Consider the following 10,761-nt stretch of genomic DNA (forward strand, 5'->3'; position numbering starts at 1 on the left):
CTGAGATCCCAATATCTCTAGAATTAAACAGTATAGGGCCTTCAAAATGACAATAACAAAAGAAAGTTTAAGAACCAGAATCTAAAAGGATATTAAGATATATTAAATATTTCTTTAGTTACAGGTATGGGGTATTAAAATAGCAACAAATATTGCTAAAAACAACAGATTTTCCAGATAGACCTACAAAGCCTAATGGTTAGGGAGTCAAACTTGTAACCTGAAGGTCACAGGTTCGAGTCTCAATACAGGCAGGAAATTACTGAGGTGCCCTTGAGCAAGGCACCTAAACCCCAATTGCACCAGGCACCAAAAGTGAATGGTTGCCCACTGCTCTGTGTGTGTGTGTGTCTTCACTACTCACTACACCTAATGTGTGTGCACTAACTTCAATGGGTTAATAGCAGAGGACAAATTCTGGGTTACCATACTTGGCCTTCACATGGCACTTTCACCTTTTTTTCAATAAACAAAATTAATAAAATGATATAAAATCAATACTTGGTCTTCACTTTCACTAATGTCATTTTTACCCCCTGTAATTTGGGTTAATTTCAGGTGACATATTAATTTTCACCCCCTCTACAAAATATGTGATTAACGTTACTCAATAGCCATTATTTGTCATGGTATTCTTTGTAATAAACACCTAATAACATATAACTTCTCTGACACATTTGATTAAGTTTCAATAGTAAAGATAGATTTTAACAGTGATCCATTTTCAAAGTAATTTTATTTAGCGCGTGCATACCATAGACTGCATACACTGTGGTGCACGTCGGGGGGAAAACACACATATATCCCACAAATGACTACTACGATAAAATACAATACAATTTCAACATAACACATATCATACTATACTTACCTCCAACCACTTGCACGTCAAAAACATCAAATGGTCCCACGCAACGTAGTTCTCTCGTGCATACATGCTTCTTCTCTTCCAGCATCTTTGGCGACTCACTAGCGATATCGCCACCTATGGGTTGTTTAATATTATATACATTATATACTATATTATACATATTTCCACATCCAGGTATCACCAAAACAATTGTTAATTAATTAATTAATAATATAATATAATATAATATAATACAATAAATCTAAGTTTATATATAATATACAAGGAATCAAAATTTACATTTTATATATATATATATATATATATATATATATATATATATATATATATATATATTCTGTCTTCATTTAAATTCTTACTCGCGTGCCAAGCCCGCGAAACCTGCCGGCGGGCATATATAAGCTGGGGTCTTGTGTCCACCGCGCGCAGAGCACGGTACCTTGTGAGAGGAAATCCCATCCTGCGAGTTTTTCTCAGGTAAAGTACTTTTTTATTTAACCGATTTAGGTAAATTACTTTGTAATGTATAAATGACTTTAATGTAAATGTATGAACCCACTATAAATGTAAATAACATTTAAAACTTGAAGAAAGAAAGCAAATAATAAAATCTAATTATAGCCTATACTCAGGGTATACGTTACACTAAATAACGGCCACTTTTACATAACGAACCTTTTAAATTGTCATAAAACTGATTAACTGTCATTTCCAGTAAATGTACATATATTGTTCACATAAACAATGGATTTCTGTCTTTTTATCCATTTATCAGCACCGTCAAATACCTGGTATAGCGTTAAATACCGTTAAATGCCGTTAGTCTGTGTGACGTCACTTGGGATAATAGAGCATATCCGCTCGGATTGAGAGAAGCTCTTTCATTTCAGAGTTATGTCTTTCCTGTTAACCTTGCGTAAAAAGAAATAAATTCTACAATTATAATATGTTCACTTTGTAATTATAATATAGGCCTATTCACTTTGTATGGAAAGTAGCGCCTTCAGGGCTGCGAGCGCGCACAGGCGTCACTTCTAGAGCGAGACAAAAGCCGCTGTAAGATGAAAACTGTATAATGAAATTAAATATTGAAATTTTTTAATTTAATTAAAAAAATATTATTATTGTTATTATTATTATTATTGATACTACTACTATTAATATTTCATATTTAAATATATTTAATTAATTAATGTTTAAAATTATTATATTTTAAATGATTATATTATACAATTATTATATTTTATTTGAATTATTATTGTTAACAGTATTAATAATAATAATAATTATTATTAGTAGTAGTAGTATAAACAATAATACTATTATTGTATTAATAAATTATTTAATGTTATTATTTTTATAATTCTTCCTATTAATAAGCCTATTATTACCACTATTATTGATATTATTTAATATTTAAATATTTAATCATTAATTAACTTTTGTAATTTATACTAATAATTATTCTCTTCTCTCTTTTTTAGTGTCGATTGTCGTCTGATTATTGTAAGTGATAATTCTACACATCCTGATAAGTCAGAAATCGCTGATGCAACTGAAAGCATTTTAATTTGTATACTCATGTTCTCGCCTCTTTCATTGTGTGTTAACAGCAGTTAAATACACCCAAAGGCTCTTTTAAGAGCCCAGCACAGAACGTTTTTGGCTTTGTAAGTATGTTTGATTTTTTTTTTTTAAGACGCATCCTGCATCTCTGATTTGTCATGCTCCTCATAACCTTAGTCATAAAACACTGATGAAACTGAATGCATTTTAATTTATATCATATTCAGACATGTTTCTATCCCCTTGTGTTTCTTACTTGTTATTTGGTTACTAGTATTAGTAATACCAATAATAATAATAACAGTTATTATGTTTTGTTATTATTTTAATTATAATTAATAGTAATAATACAAATAATACAAATAATAATAATAATAATTAGCATATTACTATTGTTATTGTTATTATTATGATTATATTCAAGAATGACCATGTATTTTACTGACTTTATATGGTTTCTTACTTGTTATTGTAAAGTTTTATCAGATGCACTGCTGCCTGCAGTCTTCTCATCTTCATGCACTTTCAGAAGCTATTAATAGTTCAAGAGCCTTAAGTAACTTTTGTAATTTATACTATAAATAATTATTCTCTTCTCTCTCTTTTTCAGTGTCAATTGTCGTCTGATTATTGTAAGTTATAATTCTACACATTCTGAGAAGTCAGAAATCGCTGATGCAACTGAAAGCATTTTAATTTGTATACTCATGTTCTCTCCTCTTTCATTGTGTGTTAACAGCAGTTAAATACACCCAAAGACTCGTTTAAAAGCCCAGCACAGAACGTTTTTGGCTTTGTAAGTATATGTATGACTAACAATCAGACATATTTGGGTTTCTTTAAATAACTGAAGATTTTTTTTTCTTCTTTAAAATGCATCCTGCATCTATGATTTGTCATGTTCATCATAACCTTAGTCAAAAACCACTGATGAAACTGAATGCATTTTAAATCATATTCAGACATTTCTACTTTCTCTCCCCTTTCCTTGTGTCAACAGCAGCTACGCAAGTCATCTTAGACTTTCAGGTAATTTCATATGTTTTAATGTTGTTTTACCTATCTAGACATGGCTGTTCAATAAAATATTTTGTTGTTTTACCCCCAACTCAAATCCATTTTTTTTTTTTGTTTGTTTGTTTTTTGAAATCTCAACTGAAAAGTTTACCCCTTGCAGAATCAGCAAAAAATGTTAATCATTTTAACAAAAAAGGATCATGAAAATTGCATGTTATCTGTTCTGAATAAAGTATTTCACATAATGGTTGTTTACATAAAGTGCACAAGAGAAAAAAAAAGAGCAGAATTTATAAAAATGACCCCATTTAAAAGTTTACATAGCCTACCGTTGATTCTTAAAACTGTGTGTGGTTACCTGAATGATCCACGACTGTTTTTATGTTTTGTGATGGTTGTTCATGAGTCCCTTGTTTGTCCTGAACAGTAAAACTGACCAGCGTTCTTCAGAAAAATTCTCCAGATCCTGCACATCATCTTCTTGTTCAAACGTTTTCACCCCCGGCTCTTAATGCGTCATGTTTTCTTCTGGAGCATTGAGTCCCTCAGTTGTCCTCAGTGTGAAAAGATGGATCTCAAAATCATTCAGTCACTGCTGGAGAGGGTTCAAATATGCAAAAGGTGCTGGTAAACTGAAGAATTTGCAGGACCTGAAGGATTTTTTCTGAAGAACGGTGGTCAGTTTAACTGTTCAGGACAAACTAGAGACTCATGAACAACCATCACAAGGTAACCACACACAATATTAAGAATCAAGGGTATGCACATTTTTGAACGGGTTAATTTTATATATTCAGCTATTTTTTGACTTAGTACTGTATATTCAGGACAGTACTATCTATCCAAATTACCCAAATAAGATGGGCTGAATTCTTCTTGTTCTATTTAATGGCAGGTCACAACTTAACTGTTATTATGGACACTTTCTGTTAGCAAGAACACTAATCTCTTCTACCCCCTCCCCTTTCCCCCAGTCTCTTGACCCATCAGTGCCAAAGCTTCAGCAAGCACTGTGTGCTCAGCTGCTCTGGTCTCCACAGTTCAGGGAAAGGTAAGAAGTATAAAGAAATATTTGTGTTGCCCCAATACAGTTTTCTAAAATTTCTAAAAAAAATTAATTTTTCAGTGATTTCAAGGCAAAAATTTTGTAATCGTTTAATGATTTTCAAACATGACAATGAGTTCAAGGTGCATATTTTTATTACACACACAAAAATGTTTATCTTTAACTTAATCATGACTCTTTTAAACTTCTCTTAACAAATGTACATGTGCCACTCAAACAGCAAACAAGGAGCAAACAATCATCTAAATCAGACTTTGCTGTTATAGTGCAACATTAAAGACAGTATCAGAGGTGCATATGCAGGACACATCACTTCAAGAAAACAACAACAACAAAAACAGAAAATATGATTGTGCTATATACCAAATATTATGCTGAAAATTGCTTTATTTACTATTTATGTTTAAATATGGTCTGAAAAATCTACAGAGAGGTTTAAAAAAGTATGGAAAGAATTTTGAAAGGGAAAGTTTTACAGGCATTTCCTCAATTGGGATCAAACAATTTCACTGTAAAATGCAAATCTCTTGCAGTTAACCATTATGCATGCGATAATATAAACATCACTGTGTTACTGATTTCACAGTTATTGCTTTTAAATAAAGCAACATGCAGCATAACATCAATATTTTCTGGCCCATGTTGAGACTTAAAGTTAGATGTTAAAGACATCTTTAATGTCTTCCTTTATCAATGCAGAAAAGTTTTCTGAAAACACCTACAATACTGAAAGAGAACTAAAATGAGAAAATTCAAGGGTCGATAGCCCAACTAAACCAAACACACAAATGAAACATTTTCAACCAAACATCAACATCTAAACTTCTGTTAATCTCAATAAGAAGATTGAAGATTGCCAGTGAGTGTGATGTTTAAGTGTCCACATTCTTTTGGCCATGTAGTGTAGGTACAGTGAAATATTGCAAAATATGCCATTACCACATTTTTATCAAGTCTAATATTTTTAATTTAGAATGGATTCAAAATCCAAGAGGCAGCGCTACACAAGGCAGTGGAAATATGCACGAAGATCATTGGCTGAAAGGTTTATAGGAGAGGAATCGTCAGAAACATCTGATCATCCGATAACACCTCATTCAATAACACCTCTTCCAATAGCACCTCAACACATCAATTCCATTGATGAAAACTTGTCAAGTGTTATTGAAAGTGTGCAAATTGGGGTCAGTGGGGAAAGCTGCAGTTCTGGACCTGGCAGTGTGGATGATGGGCTCAGTGAAGGAAATTTCATCTCAGGAACTGAGAGTGAAAAAGAAATAGCCTCAACTTCCCTCACAACATTTTTACAAGAATGGGCAACAAAACACTTAATCACACATAATGCCTTAGATGATCTCCTGAGGGGACTTAAAACAAATGGACACCCAGAGCTTCCATCAACAGCAAGGACATTGCTGAAAACTCCAAGACTTGTTAAATCAGTGATAAAGTCTGGAATGGAGTGTGTCCATTTTAATTTAAGAGAGACCCTTCACATGCAGCTGCAGCGCTATCCAAGGGAGGTAACAGAAGGAGTTAGCACTTTGGAACTATCATTTAATATAGATGGCCTGCCCATTTTTAAAAGCAGCAGGGCACATCTTTGGCCCATCCTCTGTGCCATTCACCTGACACCCATCAGTGTCTTCCCTGTAACACTGACACTTGGACCCACCAAACCAGCAAACCTGGATTTTACAGAAGAAGCCATAAAGGACATTCAGGAACTGCTTGAAAATGGTTTGGATGGAAAAGATATAAAAATCAGATGTGTTGTGTGTGACGCACCCGCAAGAGCCATGGTAAAAAAGATCAAGCAGTATTCTGGGTATTATGGGTGCGACAAATGCACACAGAAGGGCACATGGGTTTCTGGTCGAGTGACTTACCCAGAGGTGGACAACCTCACTCTACGCACCAATGCCACATACCGTGCTGAAATGACAAGACGTCAGGAGAATGAAGACATTCCAATGTCTCCATTTTTGAACCTCCCACTGGACATGGTAGAGCAATTTCCAATTGACTACATGCACCAAGCCTGCCTGGGTGTAATGAAAAAGCTCATCACAGAGTGGGTTAGAGGAGACAGAAAGGTGAGAATGTCTGCTGGTCAAATAAATGAAGTGACTCAAAGGCTGCTGTCACTTAGGGAGGTCATTCCAAGCTGTTTTGCCCGAAAACCAAGGAACCTAGAAGACATCGACAGGTGGAAGGCAACAGAACTGCGTCAGTTTGCTGTATACACTGGCAAGATCGTGCTGAAGGGAATTCTGGCAGACCAGTTGTATGAACATTTCATGGCGTTCAGTGTTGCCTTGGGTCTTCTGCTCTGCCCTACTCTGGCAGTGGACCACAACAGCTACTGTAAAGAGCTGATGACATACTTTGTTGGAGAAACAAAAGAACTCTATGGAAGTCACTTCATGGTGTACAATATACATTCAATGGTACATCTACCGGAACAGGCAATGGCTTTTGGCAGTCTTGATGCGTGCAGCGCATTCCCATTTGAGAACTATCTTGGGAAACTGAAACGTCTCGTAAGATCAGGAAAGCAGCCACTTACTCAAGTGGTCAAACGGCTGGGGGAAACGTCAAATTCCCCACTGTCTGTGGATACTTCCAAGTCCAAAATCAAAAGGCCTAACAATGCCTTCATTCTTGCTGAAGGACATTGTTGCGAGGCCATCGAAGAGAGAGAAGAATTGGATGATTCAGGTTCCCAGATGCTGTTGTGCAAACTTTTTGAAAAAACTGAACCACTTTTCAGAGATCCGTGTGACTCAAGAATACTTGGCTGTTTCAAAGTGCAATCAAGACATTCAGTTATGAAGCTCATTCCAGAATGGCAGCTGACAAGAAATGCCATAATGGTAGAAAAGAGACAAGAGATGATTTTCTTAGCAATCCTGCATGAGCACTGATCACACAATCTCTCTCTCTCTCTCTCTCTCTCTCTCTCTCTCTCTCTCACTCACTCACTCTCTCTCTCTCTCTCTCTCTCTCTCTCTCTCTCTCTCACACACACACACACACACACACACATTCTGGTTTATACTGCTGGCCCCACTAAGATAGTAAAGTCAGGAATTTACAACGTTGTGGTGAAAAGAACACACACAGACACACACACACTGCACTAGACTGCCAATGTTGAGATCTCCAGTTACAGGACATTCAGAGAAATCAAGGACAAGAAACAGTGAAGGTCATTAAATTTATAATGTTATAATACGCAAATACGCAATAATAAGTTGTTGAATAACTGTAATGCAATATCTTTATCTTTACATTTATTTATATATATATATATATATATAATGTGTGTGTGTGTGTGTGTGTTTAATTTAATCTCAACAGATGGACACAAAAAAATATGCAGTGGTGGAATTTACAGAGGACAGTGCAGTGGAACTAGTCCCAACCTCGTGGTTGGAAGAGACCAAAGAGGTATGTTTTTGGTTTCAATAAGCTTTCGCAATCATTTACAGTATAAATGTCTGTTCAAGAATGGTAAAGCAACCCCTTTTTTTCTTTCAGGGAACGTTCTGTTACTGGACATTTGGAAACATAAGGCAGCTTGTAAAAAACTGCACAATGCCAGACAAAGGAAAGTGGAGGCGGTGTCTAATAAAAAAAATCTGGCTAAGAACAGGTAATTTAATAGTTTTTGCATTATTTAAATTAATCTACAGTATCTTCAGTACAGTGAGGATTGTTAAAATCATATCTAATTATCAAGAAAATTGCTTTAAAAAAAAGAAAAAAACTATACTTTACACCAACAACATATTTTCCAGACTCATACACCAAAGGTGTCCAGAAATGCCGGCGTGTTGTGGAGACCTCAAATATTGAAACAGAGGAAAGCTCCACAACGAAAAAAAAGAGGGCACACAAAAAGCCAACAAGATATCTGTCTGAAACAGATTCCTCCTCAGATGGTAAGTATTCAATAATGTTTTTGAGGATGAATTTTGTCCATGTTCTAAGCAGGGTCTAATCGTAATGTAAGATTATTAAAAAAAAAATTCAGCAAAAAAAAAAAAAGATAAACTTTGACAAAAAGTAATTTTTATTCTTATAATTGTGATTTCATAATATTTAGATATGAATCCAACTGAAAAAAAACTTGTGAAAAGATATATTTCAGTTAGTCAAATAGCACAAATCAAAAGGTGGAGCTCTGCAGCCATTTACTGGTGAAAGATTTTTTTTTACTTTTAAAACTGCATTTTCCAAAAGATGGGCAAAAATCTTACACTAAACCATGTCAAATTATCCATGTTATCCACTTGAATGAAAGTTAGAAATGTGGGTCTTTTATAAAGTGATTTAAAGAGAGACCCTGAATGTACCCCAAACAAAGATCGCACAAGGGTTAAGAAAAAATATATATATTTATCTCAAACATTATGGAGTGCACGATGTGTCATAATTGTTTTATTAATTTCAGTTCTATTTGTGAACTCTGTTTTTAATTTTAGATGATAGCAGAGTTTTCCCAACTGAGAATAAAACCCTTTCAAAACCTCTTCCACCCAAATGTAAGTTGTTAAACATGTAACATGATTAACACATAACTTTTAACCAACCTATTAGATGCCTTTTCCTTTTTATTTTATATTCACAGATAAGCCATTCTCCAATTTTCAGCCTCTGGACAATGGTTTGTAGAATATACAAATATATTTTTAAGTATAAAGACATAATTAAAAAAAATATTTCTCTCTCTGCCTTCTCACTGGCAACAGATACATTTTGACTTGTCTCTCTTTTTTATGTATACTTATCCCTTCAACTTATGAATGCTAAGTCTGTTTGGATTTTATTTTTGCAGCAGAAGCATCACCGCCAGCATCCCGGCTATCGTGTATGGCACAACCCCTTCAAGGTATTTTACAAAATTTCATTATATTATTATATTATTGTATTAACCATTCTAGATAGAGTGATTTACTTCTAAACTTTGAAAAGTAAATTCTAATGTAATGCCACAGCTGCCTCACAGCTCCTCTTAGAAGAGCCCCAGTGTTCTTCAGAAGCAGCAACAAAGAGTAAGTCACGTTTTTGATTTTTCACACTATACTGTATTTTCAAGTACCAATCTGCAATATTGCTTCACAGACTATCGCACAAAAGTCTTGCAAAAACTGCAAGACATTGCAGAAACCCAGCAAGACATCTTAGCGATGCAAAGAAGCATACTGGCTGCTGTTGCTGGGACGGTGACAGTGACTGAGGAAGGGGGGGACATCCTGGAAAATGGACCATGCCAGACTGTGGATGAGCTGAATACGCTAAACACAGAACTGGGAAATAAGGACAAAAGGACCAAGCTGGTAATACATAAGTCACTTAAATGTACAACTATCTTTCGTAAGGTTGGTTAGGACCACTCTTAGCTGTACCTTATCACTGTTGACAGTCTATACGAATATAATTCTGAAGCTGTAATACACCCAGTGTTAGATTAGAATTATGGCAAAAAAATAAACTGCAAATATTCACTGCTAAATTCATATATATAACGGCTCCTGATTTTTTTCTCTGTGATTAGAAAAAACACGCTTCAACTGATGCCTTTGTTTGCTTCAATTATAATGTCTGCTTCTTAAGAATTATTCCCATGGTGCGGAATGTACCAAGTATTGCCTTCTTTTGGTGTGGCATCTGCATCTTTGGCATCACCAACTTTAAAGACACTGTTCATAAATCTCAAATAGTCCTCTCTGTACTTAGGACTTTTCTCCAGTTTTCTTTTCAAATGCTTCAAATGAACTGTAGCATGCTGCTTATTGTTTAGTAATTGAGGAAGCTCTCTGAAAGGTAAGGGCATTTCCACATGTCCTTCTTTGTTGTGTTGAACCCTTTCATCCAACTGTTGAAGAAATTGAAGCAATTTTTGGTTTTCTTCACAATCGTCCAAAACTTCTAGACCTACTACATGAGGCATTGAATTTTTGCAGGAGATGAGGAAATCACTAAACTCCCTTAACTTCTGTGATTCCTTAGGTCTGATTTTTGGCCAATTACTCAGCTTTGCCCTAAATGCTCTTTCAACTACAAAAGGGTGTCCATAGCGTTTGATCAGGGCATCCCAAGCTTGAGTGTATGAATCCTCATCACTCCTATAAAAGGTTCCCTCTAGTACACTAAGTGCATCTCCACTTATGTACCTTTTAAGATAGAACAGCCTCTGCGCTGGGGTTGTGTAGTTCGTTTCAATCAAAGCTTT

The 10,761-nt window shown here is 35.0% G+C and overlaps 1 protein-coding gene across 6 annotated transcripts; it reads left to right on the plus strand.

Annotated features, from left to right (window-relative positions):
• Positions 1–1,279: 1,279 nt before the first annotated feature.
• LOC125249555 lies at positions 1,280–10,017 on the plus strand. Of its 6 annotated transcripts, XM_048161866.1 has the most exons (15): positions 1,280–1,348; positions 2,356–2,377; positions 2,485–2,541; positions 3,048–3,069; positions 3,177–3,233; positions 3,438–3,466; positions 4,429–4,505; positions 7,884–7,973; positions 8,064–8,178; positions 8,324–8,467; positions 9,011–9,070; positions 9,157–9,192; positions 9,364–9,417; positions 9,524–9,580; positions 9,651–10,017. In XM_048161866.1, exons 8-15 carry the CDS (start codon positions 7,884–7,886, stop codon positions 9,914–9,916), a joined length of 822 nt encoding a protein of 273 aa, XP_048017823.1. In that variant the 5' UTR covers positions 1,280–1,348; positions 2,356–2,377; positions 2,485–2,541; positions 3,048–3,069; positions 3,177–3,233; positions 3,438–3,466; positions 4,429–4,505; the 3' UTR covers positions 9,917–10,017. The 6 variants fall into 6 exon arrangements, with proteins under 6 accessions (XP_048017823.1, XP_048017822.1, XP_048017825.1 ...); XM_048161865.1 differs by having other exon boundaries at positions 3,177–3,466; XM_048161869.1 differs by lacking the exon at positions 1,280–1,348 and having other exon boundaries at positions 2,278–2,377.
• The last annotated feature ends 744 nt before the right edge of the window (positions 10,018–10,761 follow it).

Source organism: Megalobrama amblycephala, linkage group LG16, assembly GCF_018812025.1.
Source record: "Megalobrama amblycephala isolate DHTTF-2021 linkage group LG16, ASM1881202v1, whole genome shotgun sequence".
Classification (NCBI taxonomy): domain Eukaryota; kingdom Metazoa; phylum Chordata; class Actinopteri; order Cypriniformes; family Xenocyprididae; genus Megalobrama; species Megalobrama amblycephala.

Bases quoted from the DNA above. Each gene is read 5' to 3' on its own strand.
- LOC125249555 (XM_048161865.1), top strand. From the start codon at position 7,884: ATGGACACAAAAAAATATGCAGTGGTGGAATTTACAGAGGACAGTGCA. The intron at 9,071-9,156 runs GTAAGTTGTTAA...TTATATTCACAG, and splicing joins AAAACCTCTTCCACCCAAAT to ATAAGCCATTCTCCAATTTT. The intron at 9,193-9,363 runs GTTTGTAGAATA...TTATTTTTGCAG, and splicing joins TTTTCAGCCTCTGGACAATG to CAGAAGCATCACCGCCAGCA.